Raw genomic sequence first — 27,259 nt, 5'->3', positions numbered from 1 at the left:
CAGTCGTGGGAAGGGGTGTGTGAAGGAAGGGTTGTGGAGGTTGAAGGGAGAGTGGGTGGTGTGCAGGAAGGGTTGGAAGGTTGAAGAGCTGGAGAGAGGGGTTGGTGGGAGGGTTGGGGTTGCATGGAGCGTTGCGGGGTGAATGCTTGCATGGGGATGGAAAAGTCGTGTGTGTGGGGGGGGGGGGGGTGTGTGGCATCTGCTCACTCGTGCTGCCCGGTAGGTCATTGACCTTTTTCCTGCACTCGAGGCCAGTTCTCCTGGTCACACACCTGGCACTCACAGTCGCCGTCACTTTATCCCAGGCAGCATTGGCTGCTCTGTGGCTCACCCTCCGAGACCCTCGGGGGAACAGGACACTCTTCCTGGCCTCCCCTGCGTAGGAGCCTCCCCAGATCTGTATCCCCGAATCTGGGGCCTGCCTCCTGGACGGCATTGTTGTGAACTGGCTGGGGTTGGCTGAGTAAGTGCTGCTTAAGTGCTTATCGACCTTGTTAGGGGGGGGCTGGTGAGCGCGGTGCCAGCGAATCAGTAGACGAACCTTCATTTGCAGTGAGAAGCCTGTGAGGCCTTGTCAAATGGACCAATTAACGTTGAAGAGCTTTGCCGGCCCCGCTGGGCCAGGCGCCGGCTGTTCCCGCTCACAACCACACTTAGGGCGCGATTCCCCGGAAAAATGTCTATGTTCTTCAGCCGGAGATTAATTGCCTCTGATTGATTTGCACTCGGAATGGGAGTAGTATCCAGAGATGATTCACTGTCACTTGTCATACAAATTTATGCATGGTGGGGATTTCAATTTATTACATCGCAGATCACCCTATCGGGCTGCCATTTTGAGCTGGCGGCCTGATAACGAGGGGCTGACCTACCTCCCTCCGCAATGTAATTCTGCCAACATGGAGTTTGCTGGGTTAGCCCCCTCCACAGTACGAGGTATTTAATGTGGGTGCCCCCAAAGTCCATCGGAGGACCTCCTCCCACCCACAATACAAATCCGGCCCCCCCTCCCCCCCCCCCTTTCCCACATCAAAACAGAGACACCTGCCTGGAAGTCAGAGAGCAGTCCAAACAGACAGTGAAAAAATATAACTGCCTTAAAACTCACCGTTGCCCTATACCTGCTGTCTCAGGCAGAGAAAGCAGCAGCTGTAAATTCCTGGAAAGCGAAAACCACATCTCTAGGGTGTAAACTCCCTCAGATCTTTGATATGCAAAGCTTTCATTTACATCAATGAGAAATTGTTTGTATTCGGCTGTGATTAACAGCTTCGACACAGCCAGCTGTCTGGATTGTTAAATTTAATTTCCCTTCACGTATGAATGGATTTCAAGTACCCTGCTGTGAAACTAATGGTAATGCTCATAAACATCTAGCTGTGATTGATAGCTCTATCCCACATCAAAAGCAGTAAAGTGCTCTCACTTCCTATTTTTCTCTGCAGAAAGCACTTTACTACTTTTGATGTGGTCTGGTGGGGGGCCCTTTTCTGTGGGGCCTCTGTTCTGGGGTTCTCTGGTGGGGGTCAGGTGGGGTTGGGTGGGCAGGATTTGCTTTGTGGGTGGGAGGCGGCCCTTTGATGCACTTTCGGGGCATCCACATTAAATACATATCCCTTTGGGCCACCAAGCACCAGGGCCACGCTGACAAATATCTGTAGTCCACGTAAGTCCTGGCCCAGAGGACTGCGGAATCACAAATATGTGGAGAATCCGGTGCCCAGCCCGTTAATATAATGCAGAATGGGTCAATTTGATCCATTTGCATCCTGCCACAGATACTGGGTGCGAACCTGGATGCCGATGCCACCAGTGGGGACAGGAGCACAGGCGCCGATACCAGTTTTTGACGACGCTGATACCAGTTTTTGACCACACCAAATTCTCCGCCCGACTTCTGATCTCTCTGACGGTGTCGGGCAGTGGAGAATCCAGCCTACTGTTTTCACTTCATATTATTTTTGTGTTATCTCTATTCAAGCTGCATAATCAAGTACCAAATAAACATCAGCATTAGATTAAAAGTTTTAAATCCTCTGCATTGTGGATGCCGATTATATAATTCATGAAGGTACTAGACACAAGTTATTTCATAAAATTTGCAGATAACTATCTTTCCATCATTAATTATATATATGAACTCACCAAGGAAGTTAGGATTTGGGGCAAATCTATTAACCTTTATTTTATAAACACAGTGAAGTGGATATGCATAGATGTGTATCATGATTGGTTTTACTTGCTTTCTCGAAAACCGGATGAACTACGAGATTTAAACAAGAAAATCAGATTAGAAATGATGTGTTTTACTAAAGTAACATGTTTCAACTATTGTTACAAGTCATATCTTTTTGTAAGTATTTTCTGTTTGACATTGCTGACTCCTCAGATGGGTCTTTTGCTGGATTGTCATCTTTTGTTAACATTATGTCTGATAATTGCAAAGCATGACAATTTTTCAGCCTGTATTTATATTCCTGTTTTGATTATGTAGGTAAGTTGTCAAAAAGCAGTTTTGGCATTTTATTGTACATTCCAGTGCAAATATCTGTCAAGTGTGAATAATTTAATGCACGGTAGTTAAATTACATTTTGGTGGCAGAAATCATGTTGACACATTTTAATTCAAACTTGCAAAGTGTCTGAAGCTCATTAACAAAGTAAGTTTTGCAATGTTTTGTTTTACAGTAAATGCTCCAATTTGACAGTTTAGCAGCCTCCTATGATTCAATCTATATGTTTACAACTATGTTCTGTAATTTGATGTTTGCAAGCTGCTGCTGTGACATTTTGGTGCATGCATTTTAAGGCTGAAAATGACAATTGCAACAGCTTATTTCTGAATCATTATGCACATACTCATCTTTGTTGAGACGGAAAATTTAGATTATAGTCAGCCAGAAATATTGCAAGCCAAATCACTTTTAACAGTACAGCAGCATCTGTTTGTAATTTTTTCTGTAGAAGGTAATTCATCGTGTCAGCATTTTTCTTAACTGGAAATGGAATTCTGAGGCTCATTCTCCACATCAGAGGGTTTATTGTCATGTTGTTATCCCTTTGAACAAGCCGGACAACTTCCTTGAATTGAGGAACAGTAAATAATTCTGAACCAAAAACTGAAAGATATCTCCAATGGATACTTTTCAAGTCTGTTTTTTTTCAAATGAGAATGATTTAGGAGTAAAGCAAACTTATCAAACAGCACAGCTTAATCAACAATGCAAGTCATGTTTTGTTAAAGGATAGACAATAAAATAAACAAGTGGAAATTGGAACACACAATGTTTATATTTAAATCTTGATAAATTATACAGCATTGTGACTGAATCAAGTTCAGAATTGTTGAAAGTTGGATAGTATACACAAAATGGCATATTAAATACAAAAAGAACCATCCAAATTCCAGTAATTTTACATAATAGACTGTGATTACGGATTGCTTCCTCCTGACTACAAGTTGGTCTTCAAAAGTTTCAACTTTATTCTGGTGAAAGTTCCATCAGTTCAGATAATTTACTTCGTGACCCTGGTGTCTGGTTTTACCTGCCAACTGGATCCAATTGGTTTTCTTCACTCTTCCTTCCAGCAACAGTAGTTGCAACAACTGTTGCACGAGCAGCGACAATTGTGCCAAGATTTTCTTAAGGGCAGTAAGATTCATGTTTACTGCAAGTTCCCAGAGCAGTGCGATGCATTTTGAGCCGTTGTCAGTGCCAGTGGCAGTTTCCAATGTATCAGCTTTGTAGCTGCTCCCAAGCTGGTTGGAAAAGATTAATATTGCCAAAAGCAGTTGGCTTTGGATGATTCTTTGAGCCAATACGGCAGGACGCAATATGATTTTCTTGCTTTTCGATGCGATGCTTTGGTCTAAGCAAACATTCCAAAAGTAGCATCAGTTATCCATGCCTTTCCATTAGCCCGGTGGGTTGCAAGCATTAGCAATATCTTGGAAAAATGAAGAGGTAGCGTAACAAATATCGGGAGCATGTTTTATTTGCTCCCGAAGCAATCTGATTGTTCACTTTTTTCTTTGCAATACCTGTCAAACCTCAAGGTGATACTGTGATGGGATTAATGTTGGGCCCACAGTTGTAAATAGTTATTTGGAGTTGGGAATTGGAGTGCAATCTCAAAATTTGCAGATTGCACTAATGGGGAATGTAGTTCATACAGTGGGTGACAAAAGAACATTGATAAACATGCAGGATGGGTGTGTAAAAACAAAATACTATTGATGCTGCTGATCTATCTCTTTCCATCGATGCTGCCAGGCGTGGGTTTTTCCAGCCCTTTGCTTTTTATTTCAGAATGGGTGTGTCACTGGCAATGAATGTCACCATAGTTAAATGTGAGGTGCTACATTTTGGTTGGGATCATGAGGAGATCACACACTCCCTGAAAATTGGGTCAAAATGGAGTAGAGGAGAAGAGGGATTTTGGGGAACAGATACACAAATCTCAGGAAGCAGCAAGGCAGGTGAATTGGACCTGTCGTGTTGGGTGTTCCGATACACAAACGAACCAACGCGGTTGTAGATGGTACAACTCTGTTTTATTGTTCTGTACAATAATAACTATTAACTTCTGGCTGTGGTTCGTACTTCACCAGCTAACCTGTGGACCCAGCCGTTGCACTATCTTAGAGAGGCACTCAGCACATGGTGTATGTCTGAGTGGCACGCTGTGAGCTCTGTGCTCTGAGCTATCTCCTGGTAGAATGAGCGGGAACTGTGGTGTTCCCTGTTTTATAGTGCGTGTGCTCTCACTGGTGATTGGCTGCGATGTGTGTGTGTTGATTGGTCCGTCTACCTGTCCATCAGTGTGTGTGTGTGATTGCACCATGATATGTTAATATGGATATCATGACATCCCCCATTTTCACAAGGATATGTGCCTGCATGGTAATAAATATTGGTGTGTACTGAGTGCATCTGAGTATGTGTGTGCAATATTTACAACTTGTACATGAGGCTAAACTATATACAGAGGAAGGTGTCAGGTGCAACAGAGCAACGAGGTTGTACCACTAACAAAACAAGTGCAATAAGCAAACCTCAAAAGAGAACACCTGGAAAGACAAGAAAGAAACACGTTAACAGTACTGTAAAATAATTCAGTGAGTCCAATGTGCTAAACAGGCTCATAAGTCCAGTCTATCAGGTGGGCGACGAATTCGGGTTGACCGTCTCAAGGGTGGGTCAGGATCCACCGGCTGAGGAATGGGCTTGGCCACGGGCGAGAGAGGAATAGGCAGAGTGGCAGGAAGCTCCACAAAGTCGACATCAGGGACAACGAGGGCGGGGCACCGGTGCATGATCTCGTAGCGAGCACGGAAGCAGCCGAAGGGCTCGCCGATTACGCCGGCGAATGGAGCCATCAGGCATGCGAACCAGGAACGAGCGGGGAGCCACGCGGCGGAGAACCTCGGCGGTTGCCGACCAGCCACCCTCCGGTAGGTGTATGCGGACGTTGTCTCTAGGCGCCGGGTCAGGAAGATCAGTTGCCCGAGCATCATGTGCCACCTTCTGCTGAGCACGCTGCTGTTGCATCCTTTTCAATACTGGAGCATGGTCGGGTTCAGGAACATGAATGGACGGCACAGTGGTCCTGAGGGTGCGGCCCATCAACAGCTGGGCTGGCGAGAGGCCCGTGGACAGTGGGGCCGAGCGATAGGCCAGCAGGGCTAAACAGAAGTCAGATCCGGCATCAGCTGCCTTGCAGAGGAGCCGCTTCACGATATGGACGCCCTTTTCCGTCTTGCCATTCAACTGGGGATGCAAAGGGCTGGACGTCACGTGTGTGAAGTTGTAGGAAGTGGCAAAAAAAGACCTTTCTTGGCTCGCAAAACAGGGCCCGTTGTCAGACATGACGGTGAGCGGAATTCCATGGTGAGCAAAGGTTTCTTTGCATGCTCGGATGACAGCTGATGATGTCATGTCGTGCAGGCGTATAACCTCCGGATAATTAGAAAAATAGTCAATTATAATGACGTAGTCCCTGCCGAGCGCATGAAAGAGGCCCACACCCACCTTTGCCCAGGGGGGCGTTACCAACTCATGGGGCTGAAGTGTCTCAGGGGGTTGCGCCGGCTGAAACGTTTGGCAGGTGGGGCAGTTGAGCACCATGTTAGCGACGTCGTCGCTGATGACCGGCCAGTACACCGCTTCTCGGGGCCCTCCGCCTGCACTTCTCAACTCCGTGGCCTTCATGCAGTTGTTCGAGGACGAGCCGGTGCATGCTGTGCGGGATCACAATCCGGTCCAACTTTAGGAGGACACCATCAATGACGGCCAAGTCGTCCCGGACATTGTAGAATTGTGGGCACTGCCCCTTGAGCCAACCTTCCGTCATGTGGCGCATCACACGCTGTAGAAGGGGGTCAGCCGCAGTCTCACGGCGAATGTGGGCCAGACATGCGTCAGTAGCCGGCAGATTGGCCGATGTGAAGGCTACTTGTGCGTCGACCTGACAAACGAACCCCTCCAATTCGGGCAGTGTGTTCACTGCTGTGGAGAGGGCATCCGCGATGATGAGGTCCTTTCCCGGGGTGTAGACAAGTTGGTAGTCGTACCTCCGGAGCTTGAGCAGAATGCGCTGGAGGCGAGGGGTCATATCGTTGAGGTCCTTCTGAATGACGCTGACCAGGGGGCGATGGTCGGTCTCCACAGTGAACTGTGGACGACCATACACATAATCGTGGAATTTGTCCATGCCTTCCACACCTTGAAGGTTAAACCACCGATTCTGCATAGCGCTGTGGGGGTCATGGCCCACGAGGCATAGGCGACCGGGGCCCATGATGCAGTGTCGTTCCCTTGCAGGAGTACTGCCCCAATGCCCGACTGGCTGGCATCAGTCGAGATCTTTGTGTCCCGAGTGGTGTCGAAGAATGGCAATACCGGGGCGGTGGTGAGCTTGATCTTGAGCTCCTCCCATTCACTCTGGTGTGCGGGCAGCCACTAGAATTCCGTTGTCTTCTTGACCAGGTGGCGAAGAGCTGTTGTGTGCAAGGCAAGGTTGGGAATAAACTTCCCCAGGAAGTTGACCATCCCGAGAAAGCGTAACACTGCCTTCTTGTCTGCCGGCTGCGGCATGACTGCGATGGCTGCCACTTTGTCGGCATCCGGCTGTACCCCTGACCGGGATATGTGGTCCCCCAGAAACTTTAGCTCAGTCTGGCCAAAAGAGCACTTGGCTCGGTTGAGGCGCAGGCCCTGATCTCGTATCCGTGCAAAGACACGCTGGAGACGACTGATGTGCTCCTGTGGTATGGTGGACCAGATGATAACGTCGTTAACATAAATGCGTACCCCTTCGATGCCCTCCATCATCTGTTCCATGATGCGATGGAACACCTCAGATGCCGAGATGATGCCAAACGGCATCCTATTGTAGCAGTATCTGCCAAAGGGAATATTGAAAGTGCACAGCTTCCTGCTGGACTGATCCAGTTGAATCTGCCAAAAACCCTTTGAGGCATCAAGCTTGGTGAATATTTTAGCCCGGGCCATTTCGCTCATGATTTCTTCCTGTTTGGGTATGGGGTAGTGTTCCCTCATGATGTTGTTGTTCAGGTCTTTTGGGTCGATGCAGACCCGGAGCTCGCCGGAGGGCTTTTTTACGCACACCATGGAGCAGACCCATGTGGTTGGCTCAGTGACCCGGGAAAGCACTCCTTGGTCCTGTAGCTGCTGCTTGAGGCGGTCCTTGAGTGGTGCTGGGACTCTACGAGGTGCGTGAATGACCGGGGTGGCGTCCGGTTTGAGCCGTATTCTGTATATGTAGGGCAGTGTGCCCATGCCCTCGAGAACCCCCTGGCTGCGCCCTAAAGTCTGCATCCGGGAAATCAGACGTGCCTTCTGGAGACGGAGTGTGTACCCGCTGAACGAGGTGGAGGATCTTGCACGCCTGTGCGCCTAACAGAGAGTCCTTCGAGGACCAACTATCTCAAAAGACAGTGTGGCTGTATATGAATTGTGTGTAACCTCGAGCTGGCAGGACCCCATGGCCGGGATAACGTTTCCGTTATAATCAACCAGCTGTCACTGGGATGGCAGAATCGGTGGTTTAACCTTCAAGGTGTGGAAGGCTGACCATGCAAGGAGATTGGCGGAGGCACCAGTGTCCAAGCGCAATGTGATTGGTGATCGGTTGACCATTAGGGTGGCAGACCATTCATCGCCCGTATCAATGCTGTGCACTGGCAGTGGCTGGTGGGTCCAACTTGGGGACATCCGGTTCTTGTTTATTACCGCAACGCGGAAGGGTTCCCAGTCGTTGGTGTCCCCGGTCTGCATGTCGTCAGGGTATGACTCAGTGTATGGGGGCTGAATGGCCCGCACGTCCCTGTGAGGATGGGGAATTGCGGAGAGTTGGCAGGTTGATCTGCTCGACAGCAGGCAGCGTAGTGGCCCACCCTGCCACAGCGGAGGCATTGTCGTACTTTGGCCGGACATTGCCGCTTTAAGTGTGCAGATCCACAGTTGCCGCATGTCGTGACGTCATGGCGTTCGTTGCGCCACTGCGCATGCGCGGTGCGGTCCTGCGTAGAGCGCACCTGCGCATCCCATCCCTCTGCGACGACGTCCCCTCTTTTGGCGCGTACAAGCGCGGGAGGCCTTGGAAAGCACGCGAAATGGCCGCCCTCGTCCGAGCCGCGGGCCGGGAGGAACTCAATCGACTGAACCCGCTCGGCCTCGTAGGACCCCTGCCGTGCCAATTCGGCCGCCTGGATTTGGGAGTACCGGCTGGTCGCGTTTTCGTGGAGGACGCAGGTCTCGATGGCGGTGGCTAGGGTGAGGCGCTTTATTTTGAGGAGCTGCTGGCGTAGGGTGTCCGAGGTGACCCCAAAAACTATCCGATCACGAATCATGGAGTCGGAGGTGGCCTCATAGCCGCAGGACTGCGCGAGGATACGGAGGTGTCATATAAGATTGAAAAGGTTCATGCTTACCCTGCAGACGCTGCTGGAAGAGGAAGCTCTCATTAACTTCCACGCTGAAGTGTTCCTCAACTTTTAGAAGGACCGTCTTGTATTTAGTCTTGTCCTCGCCTTCCGCGAATGCCAGGGAGTTGTAGATGTGGATGGCGTGTTGCCCCGCCGTGGAGAGGAGGAGGGCGATCTTCCTGGTGTCCGATGCATTCTCCCTGTCTTTGGCTTCTAGGAAGAGTTGGAAGCTCTGTTTAAACAGCTTCCAGTTGACGCCAAGATTTCCAGTGATCCGGAGCGGCTGCGGCGGGCTGATGGTTTCCATGGTGCTGGATGGCCGGTTTCTGAAGAGGTGCAGGTAGGTCTCACAGCCGCTGGCAAGTTTCCAGGCCTGGTATCATGTCGTGTTGGTGTTCCGGTACACAAACGAACCAACACGGTTGTAGATGGTACAATTCTGTTTTATTATTCTGTACAATAATAACTATTAACTTCTGGCTGTGGTTCGTACTTCACCAGCTAACCTGTGGACCCAGCCTTTGCACTATCCTGGTGAGGCACTCAGCACATGGTGTATGTCTGAGTGGCACGCTGTGAGCTCTGTGCTCTGAGCTATCTCCTGGTAGAATGAGCAGGAACTGTGGTGTTCCCTGTTTTATAGTGCGTGTGCTCTCACTGGTGATTGACTGCGATGTGTGTTAGTTGATTGGTCCAACTACCTGTCCATCAGTGTGTGTGTGTGATTGCACCATGATATGTTAATGTGGATATCATGACAGGACCATTTACAAAAAAAGGCAAACAAAGCACTGAGGTTAATTTACTCTGACCCCCGGCCCTCCCCTCCCCTCCCTGACCACGCCCTCCCCTCCCTTGCCCTTCCCTCCCTCGGCCTTCCCACCATGGCCACTCCCTCCCCTCCCTGGCCTCTCCCTCCCCCTGTCCTCGCCCTCCCCCTGCCCTGTCCATCCACCTCTGCCCCGCCCTCCACTCTGCCCTTGCCCTTCCCCCTCCTCTGCCATTGCCCCTGCCCCCTCTCTGCCCCTGCCCCCTCTCTGCCCCTGCCCCCCTCTGCCCCTGCCCCCTCTGCCCCTGCCCCCCTCTGCCCCTGCCCCCCTCTGCCCCTGCCCCCCCTCTACCCCACCCCCTCTCTGCCCCTGCCCCCTCTCTGCCCCTGCCCCCCTCTGCCCTTGCCCCCCCGCCCCCTCCTCTGCCCTTGCCCCCCCTCTGCCCCTGCCCCCTCCTCTGCCCCCTCTGCCCCTGCCCCACCCCCTCTGCCCCATCCCCTCCTTTGCCCCATCCCCTCCTTTTCCCCATACCACATCTGCCCCACCCCTATGCACCGCCCTACTGCACCCGCCCTCCTCCTACTGCCCCTGCCCTCCTCCTGCCCCCGCCCCCGTACTGCCCCGCCCCCCCCTCCTGCCCCCGCCGCCCTCCTCCTGCCCCCGCCCCCCTCCTCCTGCCCCCGCCCTCCTCCTCCTGCCCCCACCCCCTCCTCCTGCCCCCGCCCTCCTCCTCCTGCCCCCGCCCCCCTACTGCCCCCGCCCTCTTCCTCCTGCTCCCGCCCTCCTCCTCCTGCCCCCGCCCTCCTCCTCCTGCCCCCGCCCTCCTCCTCCTGCCCCCGCCCTCCTCCTCCTGCCCCGCCCTCCTCCTCCTGCCCCGCCCTCCTCCTCCTGCCCCGCCCTCCTCCTCCTGCCCCGCCCTCCTCCTCCTGCCCCCGCCCTCCTGCTTCCCCTGCCCTTCTGCCGCCCCACCCTCCTCCTGCTGCCCTGCCCTCCTCCTCCTGCCCTGCCCTCCTCCTGCTGCCCTGCCCTCCTCCTGCCGCCCTGCCCTCCTCCTGCCGCCCTGCCCTCCTCCTGCCGCCCTGCCCTCCTCCTGCCGCCCTGCCCTCCTCCTGCCGCCCCGCCCTCCTCCTGCCGCCCCCGCCCTGCTCCTCCTGCCCCCGCTGTCCTCCTCCTGCCCCCGCCGCCCTCAGGTGAAGCTGAGGGTACCGTATTCGGGTGGCTACTCCCAGTCCCAGTCATCATCTTGGCTGCCATATTCAGCAGCTTCTTTCCCAGTCAGTGCCATGATTCCTGTCTGATGCACATCTGTGTCCTGACCGCTACATCACACCTGTTTGGTTTTGTCAAGCTGATATTTTAAGTGTTTACTGAGTGCTAAGTAGCTACTGATAATTATAATTGTGCCTTTTTCTTCTTTGTCATTACCCCTTCTGTTTAACCGGAGTATCTTCTAAATCCATCCTTTCTTTCTCATTCTCTGAGTTTCTTATTTTTACCTGTTTAAAGTAAAGTATTGTATATTGATCTTACTGGTGCCCACTCATTCTCATCTAGTCCGGACATGGTTGTACGTATGGGGCCTGCACTCCAGTGGTTCGTACCTGCCTGTCTCGGTGCGATTCTACCTGGCTGTTGCCAAGGGACAGGTCCAAGCTATTTACTGGTAGCCCACGGCTTTCTGCTGCTGCTTCATCAGCCAAGTCACAGGATTGGGTTTGCGTAAACTGTGTTACACGATAGCTGGATTTACACCCTGACTATGAGTGGTAAAATAAAGATAGTCGCCTGCCTGGTGTGTCCAACCAACCAACCAGTTATTCAGTCGCTGGTGGAGACCATGCTCACAGCACCAATTGTTGTGAAGTATCTGAATACACAAGACACAGAGTAGGCAGTAGATGAATCAAGCAGCAGCTTATTCAATATAAGTATGCATGCAGAGGATAGCATCTTCCAATTGCTCTTAAGAGGCTACTCAAAGTTGCACAGGTCTTTCCATATATTTATTCCACCCTCGAGATACTTCATCGTTGACTCACATTGTTCGTCTGCAGTTGCAGATGAAGTCACAAAATAGTCTTGCAATGACCTGACCTTGAACACAACAATACCAGCAGTTGATTCAAAAACACAAACTTGCCTCATCGGCCTGACGGTTTGCTACATTGTCCAATTTTCTGCTTATCTTAACCTGACCCTGAGGTAACATTCCTTACTATGCCCATTCTAGTGATTTCTTTTTACCGCAAACGCTTTCAAATCTTATACCAGCAATTTGATCAAGCCTGAGTATCACATTTGTGACCATCTTCCATCCACCATTAGTCAACAGAAATTGATTTTTTTTTTTTTGTAGTCGTCTCCTCTCTAATCAGACTTGCCTTCACCCTGGTCCAATTCGACCTCCTCTTCCAATCAACTTTTCTTCAGCACTTCCCACAAGCAACGCTGCAGAAGATCAGCAAGCCTAAAGGCGTGTGTTTGAAGCAGCCGACGTTTGTGGAATTGGAACAATCATGATACAGTTAATAGTGGAATATCTTGCTTTTACTCAAGGCATCATCTTGAGCAGAGATAATTGCAGGGATACATTTCAAGCTTGACAGTTTCAGTTCTATTCCCAAAATGACGTTATGCCTACATAGTTGAAGCATCTTTTTACCAGAGTGATCACCGCTGAAGCAGTAGTTAAAGCATTCAACCAAACAGCCGAGCCTGATGGTGAACTTGTCACCTGTAAAATCACATTTTTAGATAAGTTGTGAATGGTTACTTAAAGTTTTCTGTGGGAAATACTTTATGGCCAATTCTCCCATTAGTGTAAACATTTTAATCATTCGTCCTTGGGTGTCATGGTCGGTTTAACAGACTTAAACCAGGATTTTTTCGCCCTTGCTGCCGGTGGGATCTTGCGGTCTCGACGAAAGCAATCTTCCTTTGCGGGTTCCCGGCTGGCGTAACCAGCAAGCAACGCAAATGGCCATTGACTTCGGTGGGATAGGAGATCCCGGCGGCTGCCAATGGTGAGCCATTTCCGCTGCTGGTAAATCCGCCGCAGTGGACTGGAATATCCCAACCATTCTAATTTGATTTCCTTCTGGACTGACAGTAAAGTGGCATTCCTTCATGCAGTACAATTAAGAAACAGTTGAATTATAAAAGTGATCTATAGAACAATGTGCAAAATCTTTTCCAAGTGCACAAATTGAAGTTTGTGTAGCTGGAGGCTGAGTTTCTTTCTTTAGGTAAAATGTATTCCTGCATGAAATAGGTTATTCTTGTATTGAATTGAAAGACAAATGTTGTATGGCTTCAGAATCTCCAGCTAATGTCATACAGTTTTACTGCACAGAAAGAGGCCCTTCGGCTCGTCATATCTGTACTGGCATCTGATGTCTGGTACTCCACACGTAATTGATTGATTGATTGATTTATTGTCACACGGAGCGAAGTACAGTGAAAAGTATTTTTCTGCGGCCGTGGGAACGTACACAATACATACATAGCAGACAAAGAGAATAATCAACACAGAACATTGACAAATGGTACATCGACAAACCGTGATTGGTTACAGTGCGGAGCAAGGGGCCAAACAAAGCAAATACATGAGCAAGAGCAGCATAGGGCGTCGTGAATAGTTTTCTTACAGGGAACAAATCAGTCTCAGGGGGAGTCATTGAAGAGTCTTGTAGCTGTGGAAGAAGCTGTTCCTATGTCTGGATGTGCGGGCCTTCAGACTTCTGTACCTTCTGCCTGATGGAAGGATCAATTGCAAATACTTCAGTGAATGTCCTTTATTCAGGTAGAAGTATTGATGGATCTGAGACTTTGTCAAATGTTTGAATTAGTTTAGACTTCCTATTCTAATTTTAATCATGTATATGGAAACAAGTCAAAAATGTTACTTTTCCCATGTACTGTTTTCTCTTTTGCTACCTGTAAATCTGTAATATTGCACGTGAATTGGTCAAATTCGTAATTAATTGTAAATTCTTTTTTTTTTTTTTTAAACTGCTGACCCACAGTGCCAGGGGCCAGGGTTCGATTCTGACCTCAGGTGACTGTGTGGAGTTGCACTTTCTCCCCATGTCTGCGTGGGTTTACTTCAGGTGCTCCAGTTTCCTCCCACAGTCCAAAGAAATGTGCAGGTTAGGTGGATTGGCCATGCTAAATTACCCCTTGGTGTCCAAAGGTTCGGTGGGATACGGGGGTGGGTTGGGGGGGGGGGGGGGGGGAGGAGAATTGGGCCTAGGTCGGGTTCTCTTTCAAATGGCCTCCTTCTGAACTGTAGGGATTCTACGATGCATCACCCTTTGATCCTGAGGTCTTGATCTCAGTTGGATGCATCAAATTTTCGCTCAATTGCTTTTTGCGATGGAATCCGTGGTTTCAAAGCTTGTATTTTTGAAATGCACTCGAAGTGAAAAGGGAAATTGAAAATGGAAACTGGGAAAGGAAACTGGGCGTTGCAGTTTCTAGGGCACTAAAAACTGAATGAGTGTGGAAACCAAAACTTCTGGGGAGACTGAAACTGGTTAAAGCCTTGTAAAAGGATATCAAACCACCTGAGCTCAGATGATGATCCCAGTGGTGCAGTACAGGTGGGCTGAAGAAGACAGAGGGCTAGATTTAGAAGCGGAGAATCGGTAAATTCACATTGGGTTCATCTGTTTCTGCTCCATGTGGATACCATTGGTGGATCTACGCTACCCAGACTGTCAGAAGCAGAGTTGAGGACGATTTGTAGATGCGTGCCATTTTTGTTGAAGACTGTGCTCATGGAACTCAGGTTAGTTGTGCGTTATCAGCTAGGGATCGGGCTAAATCCTAGAAAAAGAGGAGCTGAAATTCTTCATGAGGAAGACAGAGTTTGGAAGGATTTTGTGACTGAGATTAATGACATAACTGAGTGGATTGCCAAGCCAATTTGTAAGACATTTCTTAGTTGTATCTGCCATTTAATGTGCACCTTATAATTTATATTTGACTGCCTCTTAGTTCATGTATAACTTGTATTGATTCTGAGTATAGGTGGCTACCTAAGATAGTATTTGGTGTTTGCTTTATTTGCTTTCTTGTGCAGTAAAATGTGTTAAACATTGGAATCCTTTGGCTTCATTCTTTCAGGAAGTAACTTAAGATTTTAGACTTTAAAAAAAAAAGTGTTACTGGTCCCGACCAAGATCATAAAATTTATCAGAGAGCCTGCACAGTTTTAATGGAACAAATGACCTCCAGTGCTGTATTTATTACAAAATTTCAACAAGGTTTTCAAGAGATTGAGGAGAACAGTGGGTAGATATTGAGAAACTATTGATGCTAGCTGGTGAGCCTAGGAGTGGAGGTATATCTAAATGCTAGATCAATTGTTCGTTTGAAATCTCAGATCGGTAGATCATTATTCACTAACAATAGTAAGGATATGGGGCAAAATCAGGTGTGTAAAGTTAGATTGCAGATCAGCCGTAATTTAATTACTTCAAAGTATGTTCAGCTTCTTCCTTGTTATTGAGTACCCCCCTTCCACCCATTTTCTTTGCTTTGTGCAGAACTTTGTATTTTTCAGCATCAGATTTCTGCATTAAATTTCCTCTTGTGATTGACTTGCCCACATCGATCACCAGATCGTTGTGGGCAGGTTTCTTTGAGGTCAGCAGTAGGCTCTACAGACAAAGATCTGGCTCGTTTTGTGAGTACTTGGAGAAAGTTATCATTTGGAATTTTATCGTCCACTCAGTTTTGTTTCTTGCATCTTTTATAGTTTTCACCTTTCCAGGTGTGGATTTTTGTGGGTAATTGCAATTCAGATACTAACACTTCTTCAAAGAGATATACAAGACAATCTTGGAGTCCATAATTAAAATTATTATTGTTGGATAATAAGGATATAACTACAATCTAACCAAACTCTTCAGGCACACAGAGAAATGTGAAATGTGGCAGGACATTTGGTTGGTTACTTCACAGGAATCAGTGGTCTAAAATCTTACATGCAGCTTGCTTAAAAGCTGTGCTTATGCATACCCATTAAACATACCATTGAAGTTTGAGTGAATTTAGAACATAGAACTAGAGAAAGGAGTAGGCAATTAAGTATCTTGAGCCTGCTCACCCATTCAATGGCTGATATCATCTTCCCCTCATGTCCACTTTCTTGCCTGCTCCTCATAGCCCTTCATCCCACTTCTAATTTTAAACCCATCTATCTCCTCAAATTTGTTTTGTGTTCTGGTGTTCACTGCACTCTGGGGTAGAGAATTCCACGGATTCACAATCCTTTGAGTGAAGTATTTTCTCCGCATTTCTGCCACCCATTAGTCTAAAATTAGGTATTTCGTCCTCGAATGGCGAACAAGGAGAAACACCCACTTTTGTGTCTACCCTGCCACTCCCCTTTAGCATCTTCAATATATACCTCAATTAGATATCCTCTTTTCTTCTAAACTCTAGCGAGTATTGGCCTAAACTCTTCAATCTCCCAGTATCGGCTTAAACTGCACAATCTCTCTATTTCTAATGGTATGATAAGTCACAATTACTGCGAAACATCCTCTGGAGCATTGACAATTCAATTTTCAGTGTGAAGTCTCATTTCTTTCGATTTTAGTTATTGTTGAAAATTTTAAAAGTAACTTTTTAAAAACTTTTATTACATGATCTAACACTGAATTAAATAGTCTAACTTGCACATCTTGCTTTAGACTCTGCATGCCTCATTGAGGATTCTTCAACCTGGTTGATATGGTGTGGCTTGCTCTGTTCACATAGGTCGTAGAATCCTTGTAGAGGGTGGCGCACTGTTTTGCATGAAAATTCTCTTGAGTAATTATAAGTGTAATGAATGGTGAGTGCTCTCTGATTTCCTCTGACCACAAAATCTGGGGACCAGGAATGGATTATTAGTTGTAAATTGTTGTCAATGGCTGCAATTACAATTGTCGGTACTTATACAGAGCGGCAGGCTTTGGGAGAAGTAAGTTTTGGAAACCTGCATTTGCGTGGGTCCTGCAAGCTGCCAGTGAGTTTCACTTAAACATGGAGAACTGGATATTTTTTGTCAAAGAGTTTTTGAAGCAACGGGCTTGATATTAAGGTTATTCCAACAGAAAGATAAATAAGCAATTACTGGATGCTGAAGTCATTTCAATACTTTTTGGCCTGAAATCGCAAGTAGAAAAATGACTTGTGGCTAATTAGTCATGTGAAATTTTCTAGTTGTGTTCCTGGTCTTTTAGTATCTGGCAGTTTGACGCTGAATGCAATGCACTAAATATCACGCTGATCCTGTTTTATCCAACATGGATGTGAAATTCCAGTCTTCCAGTTAAAAAAAATAACTTCTGTGCAATTTCCATCTTGAAAACCCATCAATATTTTGTTCCATATGCTGGTTGCAAATTATGACCAGATTGGAGCCATGGGCTAATGATCACTGAGAACTGAATTAAAGCTGTGTTAGCTCATATCAGCAGTGAATGTGCAAAGTTCCAGAGTGGCTTCACAGATATGGATTATATAGGTAGGCCACTGTACAGTTAACACTATACACCAATTGTATTAAAATCCTGCAATTTACTTGGAAATCTAAATATGATGCGAAAGGAGAAATAAATGTTAATTGTTTTTTTGGTTTAACTGGATAGAATCAACAGCTGCTTTTATTTTTCCTGTTTACTGACAACTTTGATTTGTGTGGCATTGGTTATGTTCGCACAAGCCCAATCTTCATTGATATAGTTCAGAGAATTAATGTTGTCCATTGAGGTAGAATTTGTGTGACCTCAATTGTTGTGTATTTCACTACGACTGTAATCAGCTGATGGGAGCTTTTGTGGCAGAACACAAGGAGTCTGCATTTTCTGTTGCATGTGGAAGCAGCTGTAGATCTGTGGGGGACTTGACAAAATAAACCAAGTAGCATTCCAAAACCTGCTAATAAGCACAGGTACAAACAGAATCACAGAATGGTAACAGAACAGAAGGAAGCCATTCGCCCCATTGTGTGTCTGCTGACTGTCTAAAGGAGCAATTCACCCTGTGCCACCTCCCTGCTTTTCCCCTCAGCCCAGCAGTTTTTCCTTTTTAAATTATGATCTAGTTCCCTTTTGGAAGCTTCAGTTGACCTTACCTGCACCATACTCTCAGGCAGTGAATTCCAGATCCTAACTGTCATAATATACACACAAGTATATGATGGTGCAGAGACAGACACTGACTGACGCACTGAAAGACCAATCAACACACACAACACAGCAGCCAATCACCAGACAGGACACGGCCACTATATAGCCAGAGGGCACTAGTTTTCCCCCTCATTCGGGATGCAGCCTCTGAGACAGCCGGAGCCCGTGATCAGTAACACAAACATCTACCATGTGCTAGCAGTATAGTCTGGTCAGGTTAGCCTCAGGTCTCCAGTAAACCTAACATCGTGTCAACCCACAGTGCAAGTATGTTTAACAGCTCATAGCTAAATAAAATAGAGTTGTACTTCTACATGTGTTGGTATCCTGTCTCTCTCTCTCTGTTCTGGTAAACACAGTCCTCGCAGGCCCAGCATACCCAACACATCACTAACCACTGACAATGTGATAACATTTTTCCTCATGTCTCCATTGCTTCTTTTGCCAAGTACCTTAAATCTATCGTCTGATTCTCGATCCAATGGGAACAGTTCTTCCCTAGCCACACCAGGCTCGTCAAATGATTTTGAATACCTCTATCAAATCTCTTGACCTTCTCTTCAAGGAGAACAGTTCCAAATTCTCTAATCTTTCTAGGTAACTGAAGTTATCTGCCCATGCTTTTATAAGTACATCATGTAATTCTTCAGCAAATAATTTTAGGCCTTGCAGCCAAAATAAGTCAATGACTCATTATTTTCCCTAATGGTTTGTCGACTAACGACAGTAGCCAATTGATTCTCTTTCTGTGTTGAATGAGCTCATTGTAGCTGGGAGACTAATTGCCACAAATTGAGGAGCGAAATTGTCATCTTCAAATGCTGATTGACCAGGCGTCATTGCGGATGCACACTCGGAGCGCACTGTCAGCCAGTGCATGAGGGATTTCTCCCAATGCAGAAGTCCTTGATGTGCCCCTGTCAGCCGGTGCCATTACTAATGTTTTCCCGTGGTGACGGCATTACACATCTGCAGTTGCCAGTTGCTTTCTCAGCTGCTCTCTTTGGCTCGGGGTAACACTGCACTGAACACTCTGCCTTTTGCTGCCTGCATCCCATGGAGTCATCCAGTCTGCCACTGCCCTGTGTTCTCTGCGGCCTCTCGATGAGACCCATTCCTGAGCCTTCTCCACCCTCAAATCTTTGCCCCTCTCCTGCACTCCTTGCTGAATAGTGCTCCAGTCTGTAACTGTTACCAGCTTGTTTTGCTCTCAGGACTCAGCACTTCCACTCTATAACCCACCAGACCTGCTCTGGAATAAAATTTAATTTTGTTCAGCTGGCCTCAAGAGGACTACTAACATCAGATGTAGTAGAGCTGACATGTTAGATTGGCACCTCCTACTATTTGCAGTGGGATACATGACGGAGGATTGTTTGCAAATTATTCTACTAAATATTCTGATTATGATGTACATTGCATTTTTTCATTACAGTAAGCATCACAATTCAGGGATCACATGAATGATATCTGGCAAAGCTTGCCAGAGAAGATTTCAAATTTGAAGGACATGGATATTATTGTGGAACTGCACGAGTTAATTTGGTGGAGTTAACTTTCCAGTCAATGAAAACTAATGCAGAATTGTTTACAGTTTTTGGCTCAAGGTTTCCTAAATTGTGGGTGGTGAGCCCCCTCTGGAGTTGTGGGATCAGCATTTGGGGTGTTGAGCTCTGAGGCGGCAATGATGGCCTCATTCAGAGAGTGAGATTTGACAGTCCTGGGATTGGCTCCAAGGCCCCATTTAATGTGCCCAATTTGGCTATGGACATGGTGTAACCCAATGATCTCTGAGGCCCAGTCGCTGACATCACGAGAACCTACAAAATGCTAAGTGTCTTAGTTTTTTTCAGTTCGTGTATCCTTGCTATTTGAGCCCTCAGCCCGCTCAACAGCTCTGCCCCTGTGCAAACGCGCCCCCCCCCCCCCCCCCCAAACTAAGTTTTCACTCTTCACATTTGCACCAACTGTGGAGCATTATAATGGGTTCACAGCAGAAAAATGTTTAGAAGCACTGGTTTGAAGTTTTTCCCTTGCTGTGACCGAGTCATCAAATTGCAAAACAGAGCATAATGCAAAGATAACCAAAACTGGTGTTTCTGATAGAGTCCAAATACAGTCACTACTCTCTCCCTGAGTCTCAGCACCTCTCTCTCTAACCTGACAGACCTACTCCATCCCTTTTCCTATCTTTGTTAGACCTGTGCTATCTTTAATACAGGCAGTTGCCCAGAACAACATTGGCTTTGATGTCATGGGCACCAGAACTGCACTTGCGGGAAGTCTTGATCACTATCCAGTGACTCTTGGTGGAAGCTGACCATATAGATGTGGCATTAAAAAGAAGAAAACAAAAAGCAAGACTTGTACCTATAAAGTGCCTTTCACGACCACTGGATATCTCAAATGGCTTTGCAGCCAAAGAAAAGCACGTTTGAAGTGTAGTCACTATTATTATGTGGATGAATTTCTTGCAGAAAATCTGCTTGGAATCAGCCTCACATCTTAAATGATTGGTCATTTGGATGTGGTACCCAGAGAGTTATTGGTGACCATGGAATACTAGAGCAAGGGTGAGGAAAGGATGAAAATTGAAGACAAAAAATAACCAACGAATAAAAGAAAACAAAATACATCATACTTGTTTATAATATAGGCTATAAGAAGCAATTTTTTTGTTTGAAATGTGTTTTAGCATATCATTTAATAGTTATTCTATTAAATTATTCTAAGATGAGTCTTTGGTGTAGAGCATAAAATGTTAACTTTTTTCTCTTCCAGAACAAGTACATAAACACTTACAACAGTCAGAAGTCGAGTACCTGCAGTTTGCTTTTCGGTGGATGAATAACCTGCTGATGAGGGAACTTCCCCTGCGGTGTACCATCAGGTTGTGGGACACATATCAGGTGAGTTCATATTGTCCTTCTGGCAACATTAATTGCACACTCTTGTGAAGACCTGCTGACGCAGGTACAGATCCTTGAAATGCATTAACTCCACTAAGTATGCCACTTCAGAATACTTGTCCATGATTGACTGTATCAAATTTCTCTTTGCTTTGATACTGAGGAAAACATTGATGTGGAATTTAAAGAACATTTTATTGCTATTCACCATGCAGAACATGATGTGTGTGAGATTAACCCTTTCAGGCTGTATTTTGCGCCACTACAAAACATTTTAATTGGTCGTCAACTCAATGAATGGATATATTACCTCTGGTGTAAAATTGGACAGACTGAGTGAGCAATATCACTTTGAGGAAGTAACCCTCAGCTTTGTGCTGGCTGTTTCCTGAGAGTAACTGGTGCAAGCTGAACTTTAAAAAGTTTCCAGTGGGATTGATTCCATATTTAAATTTTACATTGCAGCTGCCATGTGAGCTATTTGCTATCAGTAAAATTTAATCAACCTTTGGATGCTGATGAGCAGCACTTCACTTTCTCTGAGCAGAGAGCGATGTGAAGTGGCATCAGCAGCTCATGCCATCCTAATTACTTCTGCTAAACCACTACTGGTTGTAATACTTTATTGTTGGCTACCATGTCTTCACAGAAAACGTATAGTAACTGAGAAGATAGCATTTTATATTATTGTTTTTCTAAACTTCCAGAAACATCTTTGATGTTTTGCATGTAAGCCTAATGTATAGAGGTCTGAGGAGTGGCCCAAATAGATTATACATTGGTTACTGGTCAGGGGATGCTGTGTCATGCTCTTGAGTATTTATTCCAAAGGCTTAATTCAGGAATGCAATGCAATTGATCAAATTTGACGGATAAAGGAGGAAGGACGGACAAGTTTTTTTGGGGTAGCCAAGGAATTCGAGAAATACCAGGACAAATTTGCACAAAGATAGAATTCTAACAAAGTCAAATAAAGATTAATTAATCTTATTAATTAATAAAAAATTAGAAAGAAGAATGGGAGATGTAATTAATAATGTTAAACTGCTAGAGAAGAAGCTGAAAAGGATCTGATTGTTGGAAGGGATGAAATATTAAGCAGATGGAATATTCAACTGGAGAGAAGGAAACTGCAAATATCAAAAATCCCCAATAAAATGGGTGAAACAGATTAGTAGGCCAGGCAGCACATTTGGCTAAATGTCTTTTTTTGGACCTTTTTAAAAAAAAAAAAAAAAAAAAATCTTTTATTCGTTCAAGGAATGTAGGCATTTATTGTACTGCCCATCCTTAATTGTCCTTAAGAAATTGGTGGTGAGTTGCCTTTCTGAACCGCAATCCAAGTGGTGTAGATGCACCAATAATGCAGTCAGGTAGCATTCCAGTGTTTTGTCCCAAAGAAAGGAACATTGATAAATTTTCACGTCAGAATGGTTTGTGACTTGGAGAGGAACTTGCAAGTTGGCTGCCTTTGTCATAGGCAATGGAAGTCATGTGTTTGGAAGGTGCTCTTGAAGAAACCTTTGTCACTTGTGCATCTTTTCGATGTTTTAAATTACACCCATCTTGTGCCAGTGCTGGATAGTGTGAATGGTTAAGGTTGTGGGTGGAGTGCTAATCAAGTGGATTGGATACCACTGGAGCTGCACTCATCCAGGCAAGTGGACAGTATTTTGTCTCGTGTAGATGGTAGAAAGGCTTGAGGGAAATAGGAAACAAGTTATTCCCAGTCTCTGAAAGTTATTGATGTTTCATCGGAGAATCCCGACAACGCAGAAGAAGGTATTCAGCCCATCAAGTCTGCATGACCCAAGGGCAGCACGGTGGCACAGTGGTTAGCATTGCTGCCTCACACCGCCGAGGTCCCAGGTTCGATCCCGGCTCTGGGTTACTGTCCATGTGGAGTTTGCACATTCTCCCCGTGTTTGCATGGGTTCCCCCCCCATAACCCAAAGATGTGCAGGGTAGGTGGATTGGCCACGCTAAATTGCCCCTTAATTGAAAAAAATGAATTGGGTGCTCTAAATTAATTTTTTTTAAATGTCTGCATGACCCTCCAAAAGAAAAACCAATCTCCCACCCTATCCCCGTAACCTCATCTAACCGGTTGACACTTAGTGGCAATTTAACATGGCCAATCCACCTAACCTGCACATCTCTGGACTGTGGGAGGAAACCAGTGCATCCGGAGGAAACCCACGCAGACGCGGAGAATGTGCAAACTCCACACAGACAGTCACCTAAGGCCGGAATTAAACCCGGGTCCCTGGCGCTGTGAGGTGGCAGTGCTAACCACTTGCCATTGTGCCACCCTTTTTGGTTCTCTTTCGTGTGATAAATGTTATAATGTGTTCTTGTTTGTGTGCGTTCCAGTCGCTAATCAAAGGATGTTACGAAATGCTGAAATATTGATGAACTCCAAAGTAGTGAAGGAGGAAGAATATGTAAGAAATTGCAGACTAGGAAGATGAAATAAACTAGAGAAATTGCAGACTAGGAAGATGAAATAAACTAAACACAGATTATAAACTGAGTGCATATTATTCTTGCAGTTATAAACCTTGATTCTATTAAATATCCTTGCGGTTAAACCAGTGAATGGGCATAAATGGAACCATTTAACTTGTCCAAGCAAATTAGATTGTTGAATTGTGTTAGCTTTGTAGCAACCAATGTAGCATCCTTCAGATGTTACTATACCTTTTGTATAAGTGAACAAATTTCATTTAACAATAAGCCATCTTAATATTTTCCAGCTGCGCTCATGATATGTGTATGTATGTATCTACGATTCTAGATTTTTTTATTTTGATAAGACCATACTTGGAATACAGTGTGCAGTCCTGGTCTGTGTACTGTGAAAAGGAATGACAGAATTGAATGGATGCACCAGTCCGGAAAGATTGAGCAAGCCAGGGTTCTTTCTCTGTAAAGTGAAGAGCAAAAGGAGGCCTGATTGAGATCTTTTGAGCTATGAAGGAATTTGATAGGGTGAATGTGGAGATACTGTATCCGCTTGGATGAATCCAGTACAGTGCAATAAATAGAAATTGCCACTAAGAGACCAAATGAAGAATTTCTGAACAATTTCTTCTCCGTGAGAATACCGAAAGTGTGGCACTAGTTACCACGTTGAGTGGTTGAAGCACACATAATGGGTGCATTTAAATGAAGATTTGATGTACAGATGAAGAGAAGGTGATTGCAGGTATGGGAGTAGGGCAATAAGAGATAATAATGCTGGGAAGAGGTACTTACGAGTTCAATCACTTGCGTGGATTGAGTAAATGTTTCACTGCATGCCACCATGATAGCTAAAGATATATAAAATGTTTTAAAAACTGGAGTGAGCAGACGATACCAACAAAAACTATCATCAATAAAATTGCTCCAAATATTTGCTTAACGCTTGTTTACCAAAATGAGAAATGTAAATTGTATAGGAGACTAAAATACTAAATCTAAAATCACCGATTAAACCTTAACGAGGATTTGTGTCAATCACTTGTGGATGAGTGAAAAATTGCTGAGGGTGAAATGTTATCAGAGACAAGGGAAAAAAGAAGAAGATTGAATCGAGATCAAGTGCAACCTTAAATTTTTCTTAGAATGCTTGCTGAAAATGGAGCCTAATTTATTATCTTGAAGGGATTATTTATTTACTCTAATACTGCCCATTAAGAGTGCAAGGTCAGAGAATTTTTCCTCATCTTAAACATAACGTTCAATTTCCACAGACCTTCGGGAATCAGGTCATTCTTCCGAATGATCTTAGTTGCAATTATGCTCGTTTTAGACAAACATGTTCTAAAGAAGAGAGGATGCAATTTTTTTTTTTTACAGGGACTGTTTTTTCAATAAATTAATTTATGCAATATTTGAACGGTTGTTCTGCAGGAATTTTTAGAACTGTTTTAAAATAATATGATTTATGTAAATGCTCCAAGTGATTCATTGTTGCCTTTTGGATAAATAAGCGATGTGTTACGCTTGCATCAATTTACTGTTATTCTAAGTTATTATTTCACTTCAGTATCTCATTTCTTGAAATGAAATGTATTTTATTTCTCCAAAGTTTCTGTTCAGTTTCAAAAATTCCAGCTCCTCTGTCAGATAATGTCCCTCATTCACCAGCAGCAAAACACTATGCTTTGAATTTAACGCCACATGGAGCCATCTTGGTTAAGTGCTGCTCTTGTCCTAATTGCACGTCGATCTTCCTGACTATGCCAAAGTTCCTTTTCTCCACCTCATTCTGAAGGTGCAGAGCAATTTCATTGATTTGTGAAACAGCTTTTCTTTCTGTAGTGTTGGGAGGATCTTGGGGGAAAAAGGCCAGTTATGGAACATCTATGAAACCTTTGCCAGGACGCCCTGTTTTTCAGAAAAGTTTACAATTTTTACATTGTAGGTCCTGCTGAAATATATTTTCTATTTTTTCAATTTGTGTTGATAGTGAGCACCCTTGGACTGATCCTTGGTTTTGTTGGCGCCTGGACTAAGATCAGCAATGAATGCAGTAGATCATTTTCAGGAGCCAACACCTCCACAAATATTTGTATTCCTAACCTTGCAGAATTGTTAAAACTGCACAGTCTGTTTCAGACTAACATTTTCCACACAAGTGTAAGCTCTCTTAACTACCGACCAAAGGAGATATTGAATTGCATTCTCCAAGAAAAGCAGGTCTTTGAGCCTAAAAGAAATAGACCATTCAAAACGTTGCTGTGGCTACTCTACGTTCTACAAAATCTAAAAAGTTGGAGAGCTAGTTTCAATTAACTCAGGACTCGACTCCAGGGCATTAAGTTGTGGTACTAAAAAAAGTGAAATCTAAATTCATTTCTGGAAGCTCTACAGGGCTACAAATAACTTGGTTGAGTAAATGTTAGTCTATAGTTTACATTTCAGAGTGTAAATTTGACAGCACATTCTAGTTGGGTTTGTCTGAAATTGAATTTTCTTAACTTTAATTCAACTACTCGGCTTAGTTTATGCAGATACAACCATGCATTGGTTATCACGCCATAGCTACAGACAAGGGAATGCGTCAATGGAGTGAACAATGTTATGAATCCATTGCGGTTCACAAAAATCTTAGAAAGTGCAGAAAGAAACTAGTAGACATGGACAGGGTGCTCTTCTAAGGCATTCTGACTTGTTAAATTATCCTGCTATCCTTGCATATGGGTGTATTTTTAGGATTCCTTTCATTGTCTTGTAGGCCATCACACCTGAGATTTCTTTTTGCAAGGATAAAGACCCTCCCCAGTTTATCAAGATATTTTTGTAGCTTCTCACAGTGACATTGTGAATTGGGTTCTTCTCTGCACTAACCCCTTAGAAGGTTTGAAAAACAGAACTGTACATAGTACTGCAGTAACAAAGTAACCAGGGAATTTCACAACTTCAACATGTCTTTTGGGAATTTGAGAAGCACAGATTAGGTAATAAACTCATCCCATTCCCTTTATTGCAAATCACCAATCAATGAACACTCGGGCTGGATTTTATGCCCCCCACCCTGAATATTCGGTGGCGAAGTAAGTAAAATATGAGGGGTGACGAGCCCATCATCTTCCTGCCCAACTCTAATGTGGTCTCCACAATATAGTGAGTAGGCAGACAGAGGTTGACAGCTCACCCTCTATTTTTGACTAAATAATTAACGGACAATTGAACCTGTAACCAAGCTAGTCTTTTTTTTATTCATTAATGGGATGTGGACGTCACGGGCAAGGCTAGCATTTATTAACCATTCCTAGTTGCCCTTCAGAAGGTGGTGGTGAGTTGCTGCCTTGAACCGTTGCAGTCCCTGAGGTGTAGGTACACCCACAGTGCTTTTAGGGAGTTAGTTCCAGGATTTTGACCCAGCAACAGTAAAGGAATAGCTATATATGTCCAAGTTGGGGTGATGAGTGACTTGGAGGAGAACCTCCAGATGGTGGGATTCCCAGTTATCTGCTACTCTTGTACTTCTAGATGGTAGTGGTCGTGGGTTTGGAAGGTGCTGCCTAAGGAACCTTGGCGGGTTCCTGCAGTGCATCTTATAGATGGTACACACAGCTGCCGCTGTTTGTTAGGGGTGGAGGGATTGAATGTTTGTGGAAGGGGTAGCAATCAAGTGGGGTGGCCTTGTCCTGGATGGCGTTGAACTTATTTTTAAAAAAAGATTAGAGTACTCAATTATTTTTTTCCAATTAAGGGGCAATTTTGCGTGGCCAAACCACCTAACTGGCACATCTTTGGGTTGTGGGCGTGAAATCCACTCAAACAGAGGGAGAATGTGCAAACTCCATACAGACAGTGCTCCACGGACCCAGGTCCTCAGCACTGTAGGGAGCAGTGCTAACCACTGCGCCACCATTCCATCCGGTGTTGATCTTCTTGAGTGTTGTTGCCGCTGCACTCATCCAGGCAAGCGGAAAGTATTCCAATACACCCCTG

At 45.3% G+C, this 27,259-nt stretch overlaps 1 protein-coding gene across 7 annotated transcripts in view; it reads left to right on the top strand.

The window, feature by feature from the left end:
- Positions 1 to 27,259, top strand: part of tbc1d22a (TBC1 domain family, member 22a) — a 517,208-nt gene that overhangs the window by 332,778 nt on the left and 157,171 nt on the right. For 6 of the 7 annotated variants that reach the window (XM_072471464.1, XM_072471460.1, XM_072471461.1 and 3 more), the window contains one exon: positions 20,685 to 20,812. The exons of the other annotated variant lie outside the window; for it this stretch is intronic. In XM_072471464.1, the coding sequence (XP_072327565.1) occupies positions 20,685 to 20,812 (128 nt within the window). The remainder of the gene's footprint in view (positions 1 to 20,684; positions 20,813 to 27,259) is intronic. 7 annotated transcript variants of the gene reach the window in all.

Source organism: Scyliorhinus torazame, chromosome 13 (assembly GCF_047496885.1).
Source record: "Scyliorhinus torazame isolate Kashiwa2021f chromosome 13, sScyTor2.1, whole genome shotgun sequence".
Lineage (NCBI taxonomy): Eukaryota > Metazoa > Chordata > Chondrichthyes > Carcharhiniformes > Scyliorhinidae > Scyliorhinus > Scyliorhinus torazame.
The sequence above is the reverse complement of the archived record's forward strand: the minus strand, read 5'-3'. Positions and strand labels throughout refer to the sequence as shown.